The sequence below is a fragment of the Semicossyphus pulcher genome, unplaced genomic scaffold (genome assembly GCF_022749685.1).
Source record: "Semicossyphus pulcher isolate SPU_LCO1_2020_fin unplaced genomic scaffold, fSemPul1.0.p SCAF_15, whole genome shotgun sequence".
Taxonomy (NCBI): Eukaryota; Metazoa; Chordata; class Actinopteri; order Labriformes; family Labridae; genus Semicossyphus; species Semicossyphus pulcher.
Window position 1 is genome coordinate 14,376,289 of NW_027211659.1, and position 18,177 is coordinate 14,394,465.

The 18,177-nt window shown below is 42.8% G+C and overlaps 3 protein-coding genes across 3 annotated transcripts; 2 read left to right on the top strand and 1 right to left on the bottom strand.

The window, feature by feature from the left end:
• Positions 1-2,165: 2,165 nt before the first annotated feature.
• On the top strand, positions 2,166-5,638 carry cytip (cytohesin 1 interacting protein). The gene is made up of 8 exons (XM_069663359.1): positions 2,166-2,365; positions 2,678-2,727; positions 2,902-2,956; positions 3,100-3,202; positions 3,403-3,496; positions 3,785-3,851; positions 4,073-4,139; positions 4,340-5,638. Exons 1-8 carry the CDS (start codon positions 2,207-2,209, stop codon positions 4,816-4,818), a joined length of 1,074 nt encoding a protein of 357 aa, XP_069519460.1. The 5' UTR covers positions 2,166-2,206; the 3' UTR covers positions 4,819-5,638.
• A 2,441-nt stretch (positions 5,639-8,079) lies between these two features.
• LOC138592736 (uncharacterized) lies at positions 8,080-9,604 on the top strand. Its single transcript, XM_069663605.1, has 2 exons — positions 8,080-8,672; positions 8,762-9,604. The coding sequence occupies exons 1-2, from the start codon at positions 8,117-8,119 to the stop codon at positions 9,160-9,162; spliced, it is 957 nt and encodes a 318-aa protein (XP_069519706.1). The 5' UTR covers positions 8,080-8,116; the 3' UTR covers positions 9,163-9,604.
• An 11-nt stretch (positions 9,605-9,615) lies between these two features.
• Positions 9,616-17,691, bottom strand: LOC138592737 (polypeptide N-acetylgalactosaminyltransferase 5). The gene is made up of 10 exons (XM_069663606.1): positions 16,393-17,691; positions 16,138-16,304; positions 14,610-14,729; positions 13,734-13,869; positions 13,522-13,641; positions 13,327-13,444; positions 12,903-13,226; positions 12,516-12,596; positions 11,516-11,665; positions 9,616-11,306 (listed from the first exon to the last, which is right to left on the bottom strand). The coding sequence occupies exons 1-10, from the start codon at positions 17,523-17,525 to the stop codon at positions 11,166-11,168; spliced, it is 2,490 nt and encodes an 829-aa protein (XP_069519707.1). The 5' UTR covers positions 17,526-17,691; the 3' UTR covers positions 9,616-11,165.
• Between the last annotated feature and the right edge of the window lie 486 nt (positions 17,692-18,177).

Sequence of the window (18,177 nt, forward strand, 5' to 3'; positions counted from 1 at the left end):
AAATAAGCTATGTACAGTAGCCTGTTGCTCTCTTGTCTGATATCAGTTCATGTGCACGTCTTCATCTGTTTCTTTCCTGCGAACTGATCGCTGGTTCGTGTAAGCGTTCTTTGCGTTTTGCAGATAGGGTAAGAGTGAAGCTGCCGCATTAAAGCGCGTGGCTCTGCCTGTGTTCATTGGAAATACCTGTGAATTTTTTTTTTTATCTAAATAGATTTTAATGCCGAGCCAAGATTATCATTTTGTCTATCGTGTCATATCTGCTTCTTAAAGCGTCAGAAGAAGAAGAGAGGAACAGAGCTGAGCTTAAAGACGTTATCAGTCATTCCAAAGAGGGGTGATCACCGTGTGCAATTTCTGACTGGTGTCTTTTTTTCTATATTGTACAGTATGAGACTGCTTAATGTAAAATAATGTGATATTGCTTTCATAAAATAAGACCTATTTTTGATTTTTAACCATCAAGTTACGCAGAAGTATATTTTTGATTATGTGAAACTGTTGTCTGTGTCGTCGCTCGGATTCAAAGCGTTGTATCTGTTCTCTTGCACTATTTATTCTGTAACAGTGATATCAGTGGGTCAATAAAATGTTTTTCATGATAGAATAATGAGCTATTTTTCTTTGAGTATAAAATCTCTAACCAGGGAATAGTCATTGTGAAAGCAGTGATTGTGCAGAGCTGTGCACATTGTGTGCATGTAGGCCAGACTTTCCCCGATCGACTTATCCGAAACAGGTTCTTTTTATCTTCAACCTGAATCGTCATGACTCATCTCCGCTTTCTGCTGTAGCGCTCTATTTGTGATGATGTGTCCGTTAGACAGAGGAAATGAAGCTGTACCTCTGCGGCCATCAGCACTTCACATATGAGTCAACTCCTTACGATTGTGCTGGCATTAGTGTTAACAGATTTCACTGCACTGCTTGTCATCAAAGAAAGGAGAGAGGATGTGAAGTGTCACTTACAGGGGGTTTGTGGGACACATAAAAAACTTCCCCTGTAGTTATAACACTGAGCAAAGGATCCAGATGCTTGAAATTGACATAATTAAAGGGCCAATTTAGCCACTTAAACTTCAATTTCTCTTTAAAGTCTCACTCACGTCACCTTTAGTATCAATGTTTGTTTTGAATCTAGTTTGAATCTATGTTGAGCCAAGCTTGCATCCCTCTGCTGCCATATTCTCTATTGTCTTCCTCTTGTTTTTCAAGCAGCAGGAGAGTGCATGCTGTCATTAAAGGAAAAAAACCTTTGCTGTACTTAAAGTAGTGAAAACAAGGATCATAATTCGAAATGTCCTTGTGAAACGGGACATCTGTGTTCCAGACAGTCCCGTGGTCGGTTTGCCAACCGCTCTGCTGAGGGTCAGCGGGGCAAAGGGGATTACTGTGAGGCAATCTGGATGTTCACGAGTATTTCATTTGGGTTCCAATATACGCTGAGTACTGAGCCCAAAATAAAACCACTCTTTGCTCAGAGAAAAGCAGCTTTTATGCATAGTGAAAGATGACACCCTTGTCCTGCAGAGCACCTTTTGAAGGCCTGGGTGTGGTGGTGGGAGAGGGTTAGTGCTCAGCGGTTCAGTTTTCTTTAACCCATCAGCCATTGTCTCCCTGACTGGCGGCCTGTGTGTTTGATTTCCCTTTTGATCCGACCACGTCTGATGCCTTCGGCCCAATGACCCATGCTGTCTGTTTGGGGAGCGTGACACTGGCTCAGAGCTAAATCAACCTTTTGTCCGGGTTACAAGTCTCCCTGCTTGACAGCACACAGGACTCGGGCTCAGACTGGAGCTTTGAGAAACTGAGAGTGAGAGCGGCTGGAAGCAGGTGCTGCTGGAGGCTCGAGGTGGCAGTTCCTCATGCATTGCTGATTTCTGACAGACCAGAAATCGAATTGCTGCGACTGCAGAAAGGGGAAGGGACTGTTTGAAGGGGGAAAACAAGAAAAGAGATTAAACATCCTCCTTCTTTTGATTTTCAAAACAGCAGACCACCCTTTCTGCAGAAAAGGAGAGCAGACGTTAAAAGAGGTGAACAGGAAAGAGTGTCTGTGAGGCGGTGATCTGCACAGGTCCACCACAGACGTCACATGACGTGGATTTCCGCTGTGACACATTTTGTAGCGCAGCAGGGCCGGGCCTCACAGTCACTGAAGAGCTGCCGCAGCAGGGCATGATGGTGCTTTGAGGACTACTCTACCATGCAGTCCACCATGAATTTCAATGGACTCCAACGGCAGGCGAGCCAAGACAATTACATTGTGGATAATACTCTGAGGAAGAAGTGCTCCCTGTGGTACCGGCGCTCACTGAGGGGAGACAGAGACAGACCCCGGCAGAGCACAGGCTCTCTGCGCAAGGTGAGACAAGAATTCAAGTGTGAGACAGAGCTGAGCAGACATGCTTCTGCAAGTGAACTCACTAATATTAAATTTAGATCAGAGCTGCGGTTCTTTTTTTATTGTTGTAAAATGAGAAGCAGTTAATTTGCTTCATACAGCAGCTCCCTGCAACTGGGAAAAAGCCTTCCAACTATTTTAATCTTTTGCTTTACGTAACTCATAATATGTAACACTATAGGATCAACGTGTTCACACACAGTTTCCTGACAGGTGTAACCTTAAATCACTTTCATTGTTTTAAAGAGGAACTCTGCATTTCTCCTTTTGCAGCCCAAACAAACCCAACGAAACTCTCTGGTGGATTACTCTGACCCACAAAGGTAAATATACACAAATCTGATGTGCAATTAATCCTAAAATAGACCTCCACCTTTATGCTTTTGCACTTCATAGACTCAACATTGCATGCATCATTTTTGCAAGATATATTGAAAGAAAAAGTAGTTCCTAGAATCCTTATTTTCTCTGATTTTGCGTGTGTCTTTTGCACACAGGACCACAATCATCCTGGAGAAGCAAGACAATGAAACATTTGGCTTTGAAATTCAGGTAAGCCTTGTTACACTTTATCATTATCAATATGAAGTACACATGTATGCATTGTTATCTCTACTTCTTGAGTAATTCTTCTCCATGCTTAACAAAGTACTGCTTTTGCAGCTTTCTTCACAAACGTGTCTATTTCCTTGCAGACTTACGGCCTGCAGCTGAGGGACAGCTCTGCAGTGGAGATGTGCACGTTTGTGCGGAAGGTGCAGGAGGACAGCGCTGCTGAGAGTGCTGGTCTAACCGCAGGTGAGCCTATAGCCTTTTTACACACGTACCAAACCACCTGACCTTATTCCACCTTTCTGTTGTACATAGACTGACAGTTACACCTCTCAGCACATGTTGACGCTGTGATCCGCCTACACCCATACTGATGCACCTATACAACAGAAGAGCCGAGTTGACTTCTTGTAAATGCTAAGTTTCTGTTTTTGCATGTGTTATAGGAGATGTTATCATCACTATTAACGGGGTCAGCATTGAGGGATCCTCCCATGAGCGCATCCTCGACCTGATAAGAGAATCAAACAACAGTCTGAAGTGAGTCATGGTACTTTAACAGAGAGTAAATAAATCAATTGCACAGAAATGAAGTGCTGTTATACAGCTCCTTGCATAAGTAAACAGCACCTTAGACTTTCCCACATTTAACAGTGTTACAACCTGGCATTCAAATGTGCAATCTATAAAGCAGACATCTCGTGGATGCACAAGTCAACCTGAGGTCAACTGGTTGCACTTGATCTTAGTAAGAGGGTGTTGAATACTCACGCAAGGTACTTTGTTTTCTGGTGATGTGTGTGTAATCGGGTTAACATGTGTTTGCAGGATGGAGACTGTCTGTGGAAACAAAGTGAAGCAGATCGAGCTGGAGAAGAAGATGGACCAGCTCAAGGTGTGTTTACTTTTGCATCTCTGTGGTTGCATGAAGCAGACTTCCACTACCTGTCACTACATCACACAAACCCAGCCGGTATAATAATAACAGAGCAACACATCAACAGTGTAATGACGCACAACCTGACCTGCTTCGATGTTCTCATGCAGAAATGTAAATGTTCTGAAAGCATATGTTTTTCACTGGAAATAAAACAGTTTTTTTTTTTGCCCGTACAGCAAAAGCTTCGTGAGAAACTGGTGGAGCTGCAAGCGCTTACATTACAGGAAAAACACTTGATGCGAGGTGAGAGCGTGCTCAGCTGTCAAACCACAGCACTTCCTTTCTCACAACTATTGTCCCCCCTCTAAAGCTGCCCTGTTTGAGAAATGAAGCGTTAACTCCAGATAAAGAGGATGAAGGACTTCCCCAGAGGGTTGAACATCGAAGATGCTGACGAACGTCCTGTTGCAAACTCTCATCACACAACTTATTTATGTTTTCAGGTAACATGAACAGCAGCAGCCTGCAGCTCTCGATGGACTGTGCAGCCATCCTGAGCTCCCCTACAAGCCGCTTTGGCCGCCGCTTTTCTAGTGACAGCAGCTTCAGGAGCAGCATGACTGACGACAGTGACCAGACCAGTGTGTTTGGGGACCTGAACTCTCCCGGCCCATGCAGTGCAGCCAGCACCGCAAGCGACAGCTGCTTCTTCTCCAGAGATTTTCCCTCGCAGGACAGCTCCAACAGGTTTTCATCCAGCTCCAGCAATCATCGCCACCATCCACCCCTCTCTCGCTCCAGCAGCTCCAGTTTGGCCTCCAGCAACAGCTCCCTCTCGCCTGCCTGGGAGGAAACAAGGATCTCCTCCTTGTTTGGTACCCTGCCCCGTAAAGGCAGGAAAGCCAATGTCCGCAAACACATCTTCAAGTTGCTTCCTGGACTGCAGCGATCAGTTGAGGAGGACGAGACGAACACTCAGTGACATGTTGATCTCATGCTCCCTGTGTCTACTTGATACTAAGGTCTTACAAAGTTTCTCATGCAAGTTGCAGAAAGACAGAGACACTCCGAATGAAGTGCTTTTACCTTTTATGAATGATAACAAGTGTTGGTCTTTATGGGAACACAAAGAGGATGGACTTTGGGGCACTTGGCAATTTGACCAATAGGATCCAGAGCCTATAAGGTCAGCCAGGGCTCACTGTTGGTATAAAAGCATTATAAAAATGTAACATGATTTTCTTTTCAGTTTTTAAATGAATGTATGCATAAAGATTGTAACGTATGAGATAAAAAAGGAGTATTTTTATAGCTTAAATACAAAACTGAAAGAGTGTGATCAGCATTAATCGTGTCATGACCTGCAGTAGCTGTCAGATGAACATTTAAATAGTGTTAGTGTCACGTTCAGGTGCAACCAAGCAAAACCAGCCCTCCTCTCAGTATAGATATCTGTTCAAAACAGGATGTGGGTACGAGAGGTACTACGGTCTTCCATTCCAAAGTAACGCTCAGGCTGTTTATTCAGAAACACTGAAACTATTTTGTTTAATCTGAATGTTCTGGATGTTTGTGTTTCACTAGGAAGAAAGTGCAACTACTCATACTTATTTTTTTGTATAAAATGCAAAGACTTTTTAAAAAACATAATAAACTTGTGAAGTACAAACCTCCAAGTGTTTTTCTTCAGGTACCAGATAGTAACGCACACACTCATTCTGAAGCTGCTGTTTCTGCATAAACGGTGTGACTCATTACAAGGTTAGATACGCTGAAGATTGATGATGCAGGTAGCACACAAAATTGACCCACAAGCAGAAATAAATGTGTTGGGTAAATGTGACTTAGTTGAAGCTGTAAGAGTTAAGAACTGAAAGCCCACACATTTCCTGTAATAAGTCTCACTTCTCTGGTTTCCTGTCGTTACTGCTAAAGAGAGAGAGAGAGAGCTACACTGGGGCGTTGTCACATTACGATAAATTGAACCGTTTTCTAGCACTTGATGGTCAATATTTACAAGAATGATGATGAACTTTATTTTAATGCTGGAAAACAGAAGAAGTGACAAAAACAATCACCATCTCTATTTTTATATTGTGCCATGAGAAAGGGCGTTAATTGCTTCAGTGGGTCCTTTTCGAGGAACAGATTCTTTCAGAAGAAAAGTTGTATAGTGATAAAAAATATTTTTAGAAAATAAAAGTACAATATGAAGTTATTTGAAATCCCTACTACCAGTGTTTTTATCAGCAACATGATGTCCTCCGTCATATTTATAGGTGTCATACTATATTAGATTATTAATAGTGATGCATTCATGTGTAAGTATCATATAACTAGAGTAGCCTTTGGAGATGGTGTTTGTTCTGTCTAGTGTTTCCCAACCTAGGGTTCAGGTACTGAATCTGATGGGTCGGGATCAATTCGCAAACTGAAGCCAATGTAGAAGTGCCAAAAACTGTAGTTCCTCCAGTGTCCACTTGAGGCTGGCTCCAATAAGCGAGTCAATCCCCATCGGGCCCCGTGTTAAAATGCTGAACTTTACAGTAGAATTAAACATGTCTACAGCCTGGAACGAAAAACAGTTTTAGCCTTGACAGCTAATTTCTCTGTTTATTAGAGAAAATTAGGGGCGTGTCTGCTTTGACAGGATGGTGGAGTTTGTGGCCTTTTTGGGGATATTTTAGGGAATTTATCGGATAAATGTGTGCTGTGCGTTTAATTGTACGAGCTAGCTAGTGAGTTAGCTTTGTTGGACAAGCTATCTGAGCTTTTTTATGTAAAAAAAGTCCGGTCAGTTACAATACTGTAGTGAACTATCTAATTATCATATCTAATATAATTATATTATAATTATTATTATATATCTAATTAGCCAGCTAATAAATAAGCCTTATCATAGTCTGTGAAGCTTTGATAACTTGGCTTTTGCTAACCATGTTGATGGACATAATGGCGAACTCGACGCTCCAAAATGGCAAACCAAAAACCATGGGGCTATGTCCACTTTTATTAAGAGGACAGCGAAAATTATGATTTATGTTTTTTTTACATATTTATACCTTTTGTCCAATCGTTGCTTTTTTGGGGGGAAGATACTGAAGAGTTCTTCTATCTAGTGCAGTTATGTAAACCAGGTTTAGTGGAGAGGAGTTCACAGTCTGGCTGCACGGTGGTACAGTGGTTAGCCCTGTCGCACCACAGCTAGAAGGTTCCTGGTTCGAATCCCGATTCGGATGTAGGGGGCCTTTCTGTGTGGAGTTTGCATGTCCAGTGTCAATATGCCCCTCGTGCATGAGTGGGTTCTCTCCGGCTTCCTCCCATGGTCCAAAGAAATGCTCGTTAGGTAAACTGGCCATAGCTGAGTGTAAGCGTGAAAGGTTGTCAGCCCTGTGATTGACTGTTGATCAGTCCAGGGTGTACCCCACCTCTCGCCTAATGACAGCTAGGATAGTCTCCAGCCCACCACAACCCTGAACAGGATAAGCGTTAAGGATGTTCATAACACAAACACCTGAAACATGACAAAGCGCCCCAACTAGCCAAAAATGTCTGGAGCTACTTGTTTCTTGTAGGCTGTTTTAATAGACAGTAGCAGGAAAGAAAAAATAGAACATCTTTTTTTCAATGAAACATGAATTGAAAGTAAAACTGCTTTAAAAGGTAAGAAGTGAACAAACAATGTAAATTCCACTGGTGTAATTTTAAAGCCTCGTTGCTATGATGTGTGTGGAACATACTGTAGTTGTATCAACAAATCAGAAGCCCAACTTAAGATATAAAGGACATTTTATGCTCTTATAACTCAAGACATAATATGGCTAAGCTCCAGCACGTGCAAGAACACAGTTATGTTCATGACAGGGGTGCAGAGAGCCTATAGCAGAATGTTAATCCAGACTGTAAACCTTACAGAATGAAGGTGGTCACCCAGCAGAGATTATTTAAGAGTACAATCACTACATGTGCAGAGGCCAGAGACACAAAGAGTCTCTGTTAGGGCCACAACAAAACCCCCGTTCTTCTGTGTTTTGACACGTACTCAGACTTACATGGCACTAGCGCTAGAGAGCACGCTAGAGAGCTGGAACCAGCACTGCTGACTGAGGGCGGTATGTGCTCCTTCTCTACTTTTTGACAATGTTGGACAAGAAGAGGGGAGTATTTTTAAAGACCTGAACAGACAATGCGACGAAAGTCTTACAATTTGATTCAACAAATAATCTGCAAAAAAGACGATTTGGATTTTTGATTTCATAGGAGAAGAGAAAAAAAAAGAGATGGAGATTGACATGAGCACCGCTCCTCCAAAGCCCCCCAGGCTCCCAGTAGAGGAACATGCACTTGCGGCGTCCCACGTACTGGACATCATAGGAGGGATCACTTATGACGCTCTGAAGAAACTGGAGGAACCTGAAGAAAGAGACGTGTGGTTGATGGAGGAGGGAGATGACTCTGTGTTCTACAGTGACGAAGAGCAACCTCAAGAGGACATAAAAGCTTGTGATCTCGGTGCCAACAAGTCCAGGCAAACCGTCAACAGTGTAGCAGCTGATGAACCAATCCAGCAGAGGGAGGATCCAGGAGAAGAATCCATTATCGACAGAGATCATTTAGAGATGCAGAAGGAAACGACTCTGCAGGTCAGTCTGACTGGGGAAGAAGAGGAACAGGAGGCGCTCCAGAAAACAGAACCTGTGGATCAGTCAGATCCTGCAGATCCAGAAGCAGAAAATCAAGAGAAGTTGGCGAGCACCTGTGAAGAATCTCAGCCTATAAACTGCACAGCTGCAGACATGCAAACACAGCCCCAGGGTATTAAGTCTGCAGAGAAAGGTAAGAGGAATTGCATATAACTGCGCAATGAAGTAGATTAGATTGAGAGGAATGCAAAACAGACTTTCCCCTTATCTTTTTCTTTCCAGTAAATCCCCCAGCTGTGACGGAAGTTGTTCCAGATACACAGACTCCAAACTTTGAACCCTTTGATGTAACTAATGAGAAGAGTTCTCCAAGTCTGAGCAGGGAGGCAGGAGTCCCAGAGCAGATGTCTAGTGCTGAAGATCAGTTATCAAGCGACAGGCAGCAGCATCAGGTGGACCAAAAGGAGACGGAGCAGGACCTCAACATCCACGCTCCTGAGGGGTTTCATCAGAACCCGAACCCGGGCTACGCCTCCCTGCGTCTGACGAAGAAATCCGGTGGCGAGAAATCCTTCGACCATCTCTCTTCGGCCAAATACAGCACGGTGTCCTACCGCAGGATCAGCAGAGGCAACACGCGCAAGAAGATAGAGGAGTTTGAGTACATGATGATGAATTTGTAAGATTGTTTCAATGCCTTTTTCGTCAGTAACAACAACAAAAAATACAGTATCAAAGATTGTCTTATTACACATTAATGCCATGTGGTACACAGTTTAAGTATTCACTTGATCTAAGATCTGCTTCTAGCCCACACTGAAGAGTGTTATATATATCTGTCGTGTCGTATCAGAGAGAAGTGTCTAACAACCATCTGCTAAATAAAAGGCACTTTATATTTTCATTTTATGGTCTAAGGATGAGTCTTGTTATGTAAGGCAGGTATTTGAACAGCAGATTAAATAAATAAGAAGCTCAGGGCTTTATAATCCTCCTGCCTATAATAACTAAGCTGCCGTTAGGTATTAGAGCATCAGTATCTTAACCTCTGGCGTGAGGGGATGCATTTTCCTGTGATTAACTACTTACGCGTCTTAATGGCTGCTGAATATGAAGGAAATAAAAGTTACATGATATTAAATTGTGATCGTCATTATTTTAATTTCTTAAGAAAATGCAGTTCCATCAATGTGTGGTTAAAGAGTTGGAAAACAGGTTACAAAATCATGAAATCACAGCACAGGTGTGAGGAGTGTTTTGAACCAACACTTCCCTCTAGTGACAAAAAGGAATCCATACAAACCTTCACCTTAATAACGCAGTTTGTAAAAACCAGAGAAGCAGCTGTTCACCCAAGTTACTCATCGAACAAAAAGTACAAGACATCAAGAAACAAATCGATCAATGTGACATCACATGCACTCATTATTAAATCCCAGCACAGAAAATACAAAACAGTCACTTTTTTTTTACATCTCAAATCAACAAGGCACTCTTTATCTTTGGCTGTATTACAATATGTTGTGCTCAAGACTGTATTCTCTTTGACATTCACTTTAAGTACGGATGCACGATATTGGATTTTTTTGCCAATATCCGATATGCCGATATTTTCCAACCCTTTTTGCCGATTTCAATACTGATATATTAGGCACATGTTTTTTACCACCTAATTGCAGAGAACATCAAATCCCCCCTGTAGTGGAATTGATATCATGCCTGCTTTTATTGTAGTGGCTAAAAACTGCCATACCGTAGACATCTTGCACCCTTCTTCACACTCGATGGAAGAGGCGTTGTACAAAAGGTCCCGTGTCTGATCACTCACGTTTCTGAGCGCACCTGAATGCAGCATCCCTCCGAAACACGGCAGTGAGGGAGACATGCCCGGACTTGTTTACTGCACCTACTACGGAGACATCAGTGATTGCCAACGGACTTTTTTTTATCATGTGTGCGTCCATGAATATGTAAGTTAGTTTTGAACTGATGTTAATGTTACACTCTGTTAGCATCGGCATTGTTAAGTCTGGTAAAATGATGAGAATGTGAGCTAACTGTTAGCAAGTTAAGAGTTGTGAAAGTTGTTTAACTTCTATTCACTGGCTCGAGTTTCTGTGACTTTTAAGTCTTTATTTGTATATTGTTGAAAACTTTGCGCAGACAGTGCGTGCTTACACTCGTGCCGAGTTATTGTCGTAGCATTAGGTCAAGCTTTTTTAGGGAATCATCGAGCACAATCGAGGCATAATTAGTGTTAAAAAGTGTTGTTTTATCGGCGGAAAACATCGGCAGAAAAATGACATATTGATGCCAACATCAAGTCATAATGTGCAGATATCGATAACGTGCCGATAATATCGTGCATCCCTAACTTAAAGTCCTTTATTCCCCCCCCCCAAAATACCAGTGTAGATCATCCTTTCTAAAATTATCAAACGCAGTTCAAAACTTCATAAAAGGAAAAAAGATGCTCTACTTCCTCAAACACTGGTGTTTAAATTCAACATCAGTCCATGCTGATATAGTAACAGGACATTAGAAACATTGCACATCCCCACACTCACACATTATACTGGCACAAAGCTCTTCCCACCTGCTCTGGACAGTCATGTGTTTCTGGACCACATACCATACTGTAGTCCTTAATGGTGCATGTTTGCATTTCAAACTCATTTCAGTCTCATCAGTGAGCGTTGTAGTGTGTGAACTGCCACTTCTGGTAGAAGTTGCGGGAATCACACGGGTTGAGGTCAACAGATTCATTATGAGGGTCCGCCTCCAGGCACATGTGGAGCGAGACATACTCTGCTATGAGGTGATCCGCCTTGAAAAGCACAAAACAGGAAATGTAATCAACTAACAAAGCTGCAAACACACCTCAATTTTACTACGCCCATTTTCAACCGACAGAATTTGAAGCAGGTTGTTTGAATTATGTCCTGGAGACACACAACTTCTAAAATTATAGAGCTGACGAGGAAAGAAAAACAAAGACAGCACACAAAGAAAACAACACACCCAAGGTCAACGTACCAGAGAGGTGGAGGATTTGTAGAACCAGTGGAGCTCAGGCTTGGTGTTGTCACAGGGTTGTAAAGCAAAGCCTTGGCCCTTGCCTTTCGCTGCGACGCATTGGTCGTTCTGGCGAAGGAGCCTTAACCAGGTGTAATTAAAGTGCTGACTCTGAATACCGGAGAGAGAGAGAAGAGTGACAAGGATGTAATTATGCTCCATGAAAACGTAAAGATTTTGATAGATTGCTCGGTGGGGCTGCTCAGAATCCAGAAGGAGCACATTCAGAAAGTTTTGGCCTCGTCTTGGACACCACCCTTGTTTATCATGGCTTTGGTCCTGAGTGCACTTCCTGATCTACTGTAGGTCTATTCCTGGATATTTCTGTTATGTTCCCCCATACTTACAACAGTTACAAGGCCAACATTACAAAAAATGTGCACATAAAAATAAGAAATTATCTGTTAAAAGGTGTGATAAGTAGGATTTTCCAAGTAAAATAAAATGTAGACTTTTACAAATATGATATAATATAAATCATCACTTATGGGCCTCTATACATGTGTGTTGGTGAGTGTGTGTGCAGACCCTTCCCTCTGCATCTATTCTGTTGTTTTACTTTGCACGGGACGTTTTCAGGAGGGGCGCTGTTGTGGTTCCCTGAGCCAATCACAGCGTATAGGTGAGTGTGGGAGTGGTTCAAATTAGCAACCGGGCCGCATTCAGACCGGCGAACATGGAGAAAGAGCGATGCAGAGTTGGCCTTCTTTCTGTTGGACAGGTAGGTGTCTCAAACCGGGTAGGACAAGCTAACCAGAGGTTAGCATGCTAGTGCAAAGCTGCAAAACCACAGTGCTGTCAGTGTTAGCTCGGCAGGGTGGGCGTGTTCTCGCATGAGAGAGTGAGAGTGAGCTTCTGGTGACGAAGAGCCCAGGAGGAGGGGCCCAGTTTGAATGTGTTGTTGACAAAATGCAAGAAAAAATCCTACTTATTATACCTTTAAATATATAAAGACGCCTACCTGGTGGCTAGAGTCACATATCTCAAACACAGGAGAGCCGTCCTGCAGAGAGAGACATCTTCTTAAGCCCTGATTAAAGAGCTACAAGGGAAAAAGAGAATAAAAATATTACAGAAGAGAATCCTGCAAACATCTTTCTACTTATTGAGAGCTGCATAGAAAAATAGGCTTTGTTGCTTTTTTCTCATTTCCTTCAATGAATCTTTATAGAACGCTGTCACAGGCTTCTTTGTTCCAAAGGCGCACAATCACACTCTCTGTTTGGGACGGTTGTGTTAAGACGTTCTCAGCAGAGACAACAATAGCTTCATAGACTGGAAGCATAACAAGCCGCTCCTATTAAGGGATCTTTTTGGGAAATGTAAACAAGCTTTTTAATCTACATACCAGGCCCTCAGCTTTGACTAAAGGAGCCTCCATATCAGGATACACGTTGTCCAGGTACCACTTGAAGCTCTTGCATTTGAGCTTCTTCCTCAGCTCGATCTGCTCAGTGAGGTTGCCGATATCGCTTTTATCCAGCAGGTGCTGGTAGCCGTGGCTGTAGAAAAGGTCCTTGTACTCATCCAGCCACACCTCCGCAACCCTCGCCAGGTTACGCTCCACTGTCTTCTGCCTGTCTTTGGGGAATTTGTAAGGATTCTGTCCTCTGAAGATGTGTCCCACGCGAGAGCAGGGGATGATCTCGATTTCCCCTCCACACATCCAGATCTATTCATACGGGGACACGCAGGAGTCATGTGAGAGAAGTTCTTCAGAGTTCAAACACCTACTGTGCAGCCAGTAATTCTGTATGAGAGGAGGGTCATACCTTAAATGAGATCTCCATGTTCTCCCCGCCCCACACATCCAAACCAGGATCATAGGAGCCGAGCTCATAGAAGTATTTTTTGCTTATGGAGAAAAGGCCTCCAGCCATAACTGGACATCTGTGAGATGTAATACATTTATATTAATGCAGCAGAAATAATAGGAAAATATGATCATTAAAAGTGACTGTTCAAACCTGATGGGATCTGAGATGGTCATGTTATGCTTCTTAATGTACTCCTCTGGTAATGGGCTCCAGCCAAACACTAACGGCCATTTGAAAATACCTCTTTGGAAGTTGTCAACCAGCATATAGCTGAGGAGAAAGAAGCCACAGTAAGCATTCAGCTGTACTATATAAGACATGATTACAACACATGTTGCTCAAACATGGCAGCGTCTTGTCACCTCATGTCCTTATCACTGATGACTTCGATAACAGGACAGGGCACCTTCCTGTGATCCAGATAGACCCTCTCCAGCAGCGGCTCCAGCCAGCCCACGTTACACTCGATGTGGGAGTCAAGGAAGGTGAGGACTTCACCTGTTAGAGGAGAGCAAACATCCTGTTGCAGTTAAACAAATATGCCCATCTGCATGATAACAATGCAAGCCTTAAAGCACGTATCAGGAGTTCTTGAGTATGAGTATGTAAATGTCATGCATTACAGTATGTTGTAGCATCTTAAATGCTTTCATCTGTGTCTGTTTGTGGTTTCAGCTACAGAGATGACTCCACCTAACACAAGGTGTCAGACAGAGAACATTACACCTTTATTGTGTGCATTTTGCCTGTTCTAACTGTACAGCAAACAAATGTTCTAACTTATTAAACTGTCTTTAAATAATGTTTAAACCTACAAGGGTTGAAAAAACATGGCCTGTAACTGTATTTATTTTTGGACTGTGTCTCTATCCATGTCATATTGACGGGCAGGATATAATACTCCACATAGTTAAAAGCTTGTGCAGCAAGAAAAACCACATTGCACATTAGAGTGTTGAAATCTCAATGCACTACTCAAACACAATTATAAAACCTACCTGCATTTTGAATAACAGGGCTAACTGACTCATCGGGAGGTGTAGTATGAACACAGCACCAGCCTCGAAATGTACCAATCCCCGCAGGCAAGCACATGCTCGTGTTTTCAGCGCAACACTCACAATTCCAAAGTGTGACCACAAGATTTCACACGTTCATCTTAGCGTGGGACATACCGCCTTATCTATGCCTTCATTACCTTAACACATACGTACACTTTAAAAGACATTTATGGTTACCTTTGGCTGCAGCAGCTCCAGCCAGCCGGGCCCTGATCAGACCCTGCCGCTCCTTCAGACGAATGATTCGCACTTTGGGGAACTGCAACATGTACTTATCCAGCTTCTCTTTCAGGTACTCTGTCGGAACAAAGCATTACTCGTGATTTCACAGCGTACAAAGTTTAGTAACTCTGATGTACCCATTAACTGACATACTTTATTTTGAAGTCATGATATTATGTCCAATAACTGAGGACAGTTGCAGCTGAGTGTTTTAAATACAGTTCGTGTGATGAATCGGCGCTCTGAAGATACCAGCTTAGGAAAGAGCATTCAGCTTTAGCTGATTAGAAACAACAAATAGATTAGAGAAATAGCAAATATTGGTTAAAGGTCAGGAGTGTTCACCTTTAAGCAGTTTGCTTATGGAAAAGCACTGCCAGATTTAGGATCAATATCTTGTTTAGTGTATGATATCTTTTTTATCACAGCTCCTTCATTTTTAATAGCCACATTTTAAGGACAGTTCTCAAACATGTGTTAATGTTATATCTTTATATATGTATATAACTTTGTAAAGATATATAAATATACATATATACCGAAATCCATTTCATATAATATATATGATGAAAGGAGTCAATGAAGGGATTTAAAGACCAGCTGTTTTAAGACATATAAGATGCTCTGCTTGAAATAATAAATAGTGTATGATATGTTTTTACTGCAAAGTATGTTTAATTACCTTGTAAAAATCCTCCCAAAACATCTCCTCCTTCTCCCTCATTAAACAATCCTGAATCTGCACAGTCCCCGCCCACTATCCAGATTTCCAACCGCCCCCTCCGTAGCGAAAACAAAACACATCTCTGCCATCGTTTAGTGGCAACTTGTTGAAACTTAGCTAGCTTGAAATTTAGTTATTAGTAGTAGTAACGTTAACGTTAGTAGTCGGTTACAGACGTTACACGACGGTTACAGCTGGCTCGCGCATCGCCATGGTGGTTGCTACAGGTTGCACGCAATGATATGCATAGCGTCACCCCATCCATTAACAGGATTGGCTCCTTAGGTTTGTGACAGCTCAAACCTGCCAATTTGAAAACGTGTTGTTCAGCCTGTCCTTGGTACACTGCAGTTTAAAAGCAGACAGGCCCAACCATGGAGATGACTGCTTATGTTGTCCCTGATATGTCTTGTAGCACATGAACAACACCACATGGAGATGTTTACAAGGTCAAACACTTGATTTTCACCAGAGGGGGTCTTTAATGTTTACAAAATGTGCATTCATTTTATAAGATGAAATAAAATAATCTGCATTGTTATAAAATCAGAAGACTAAGGTGTTATTATCAGACTGGTATCATTAGTAATACTGTCAATATTAGGTAGCTGACAAGTGTTGCAAGCATCAAGTGCACATAGTGCTATTAGCTGTCATTAACAGCAGTTCCCGGTGCTTTAGCTGGCACTTTTTGCCCCCCCTGTAGAGACCCATTCAAGGTAACAAGCTCTACCTGTAAAACATTCGGGACACAGTTACCTTTGGTGCTGAAATCATCCACCAGAATGATCTCTTTGAGCAGGTGTGGTGGAGATCTGTTGAGCACACTGTGCACGGAGCGGAGCAGCGTGGACCACACTTCATCCACGAAGCAGAAAATCACACTGGTGGACGGCAAGTCATCATGGACAAGCTTCCTGGAACAACTGGAAAACAAAGCAAACTAATTTAAAGACACATTCAGCTTGGCTTTCACAGCAGTATGAGAAGTAAAATGTGCAGAAGACGACTCACTCCCTAGGCCTGGTGTCCGGGATGGCTCGGTCCACCGGGATCTGGTCGCTCAGGTAGACGTTAAAATGCCCTTCGTTCCATCTCTTCCTCACTTCAAAGTTTTCGTCACTGGCGACATTTGCTGCCTGACCGAACTGGCCCACTGCGTTGACATCTCTGGGAACATTAGTCGCATCCAGAGAGAGCACTTTGTGGACACCTGACTTTCTGACGGCATTGGCTTTTTCTTTGGAGTCCTTTCCTGCTTTGAGCTTGATGGCAGGTTTCAGGATGCCCTTCACTGCGTTCTGATTACTCTCAGCCTTCCCATGAACCTGTTTGTCCTCTTTTTTAATATTGACCTCCCTTCCTTTTATGTCCTTGTTTTGAGGTTTAGATGTTGCTTTCATAGGGTGTAACTTCTCCGCCTTATGCTTACTCGCTTTTTTTCCGAACTCGTGCTTAGGTTCTTCTTTGACTTCTTTTTCTTGTTTCTTTGAATCAACCTTTTTTGGAGCTTTTGTTTCAGCATCTTCAGCTTTTATGGGTTCCCTCTCTAGGAATGGTAGAGGAGGATGTTTTTTTCCCTGAACACCAGGTGGCACTTGGATTTTATTGGACGCTACGACTTTATTGGAGCCATCTAGACTTTTCTCCAATTTTGCCCCATTTAGATCCAAGTCAACAGCTTTTTTCTTGGCAGGATCACCCTGCTTTGGTGTGGCATTTTTTGCCCCGGCTCCTTCTTTATGTTCATTACCAACATGTTTAGGATGAAGAAGGGCATCTCCTTGATGGTGCAAAGAGTTCATCTTTTTATCCCCCAATAATTGGTCCCGTTTTTTGCCCCCCTGTCTGTACACATGGGCTAGTTTGATGCTTGAATTGAGTGGTTCTGTCCCAGCATGTTCAGCAGCCAAGTCCACCCTCTGAACTGGGTGTTTAAAGCCCCTTTTCATCAGCTGTGTCACCCTGGACTGCTGTTTGAAAAGCTGCCTTTCTTTTATCACTTCTTCCTTCAGTAGCTGACTGTTCACATCGTTTAGTGATATGCGGAGAGCAGCCATGTCCAACAGCAGCCAAATGACAGAGGCAATGAACACAAATCCGAGTATCCTCCCACTCCCCCTTAAGTATCTCCTTACCTTCATCATTCTGGCGTTTTTAAATTGGAAATATTCACGTGTAACTACAAAAAATGTCAAAGTATCATAACGTGACAACGTGGCCCACCTCTGAGTCGTAGGAAAAGTTTTCTTTTCCTTGGAGAAGTTTGCTGCCTGCGTGGCATGCTAGCAGTATTACACGGAGCAGCAGCAGCAGCAGTGTTGTCAGTCAGGAACACAGTAGGGTCTGCCTCCTGTAGCCCACCACAGAGGTTACAATGCAAAGCTATTTTCCCATACCGACCGTACAGCTCCCGTCATCTCCAGCCCCCGGGGTACATTGTGTTTCAACCGCAAAATTCACCAAATTCTTAGCAGAAACTTCGCTAAAGTTGAAAGTTTCCTCCATTAATCCCGTCACCATAACTTTGACTGACACACGGCTTTGTATGAGGACGTAGCAACTAACTTCCACCTTGTCAGTGAACACTGATTGGACAGATTGAGAGGGAAGTTTCGGCCTACGCGGAGCAAACAGCAAGCCAGCCGGAGACAGCTGGAAAGGTACAGGAAGTGCAGGGTTTAAACTTCAAAATAAAGCACATTATGTAGAAAGTCAATTACGTAAAGATAAAATGTTTATTTTTCTATACACGAAACGTTCCAAAAATCAGGTTTCACCTTAAGGTCCACTAGGTAG

Bases quoted from the DNA above. Each gene is read 5' to 3' on its own strand.
- cytip (XM_069663359.1), top strand. From the start codon at position 2,207: ATGCAGTCCACCATGAATTTCAATGGACTCCAACGGCAGGCGAGCCAA. The intron at 2,366-2,677 runs GTGAGACAAGAA...CTCCTTTTGCAG, and splicing joins GCACAGGCTCTCTGCGCAAG to CCCAAACAAACCCAACGAAA. The intron at 3,852-4,072 runs GTGTGTTTACTT...TTGCCCGTACAG, and splicing joins AGAAGATGGACCAGCTCAAG to CAAAAGCTTCGTGAGAAACT.
- LOC138592736 (XM_069663605.1), top strand. From the start codon at position 8,117: ATGGAGATTGACATGAGCACCGCTCCTCCAAAGCCCCCCAGGCTCCCA. The intron at 8,673-8,761 runs GTAAGAGGAATT...TTTTCTTTCCAG, and splicing joins TATTAAGTCTGCAGAGAAAG to TAAATCCCCCAGCTGTGACG.
- LOC138592737 (XM_069663606.1), bottom strand. From the start codon at position 17,525: ATGATGAAGGTAAGGAGATACTTAAGGGGGAGTGGGAGGATACTCGGA. The intron at 13,870-14,609 runs GTAACCATAAAT...CTCCTCTAACAG, and splicing joins TGGAGCTGCTGCAGCCAAAG to GTGAAGTCCTCACCTTCCTT. The intron at 11,666-12,515 runs GTAGGCGTCTTT...TCCGGTATTCAG, and splicing joins TATGTGACTCTAGCCACCAG to AGTCAGCACTTTAATTACAC.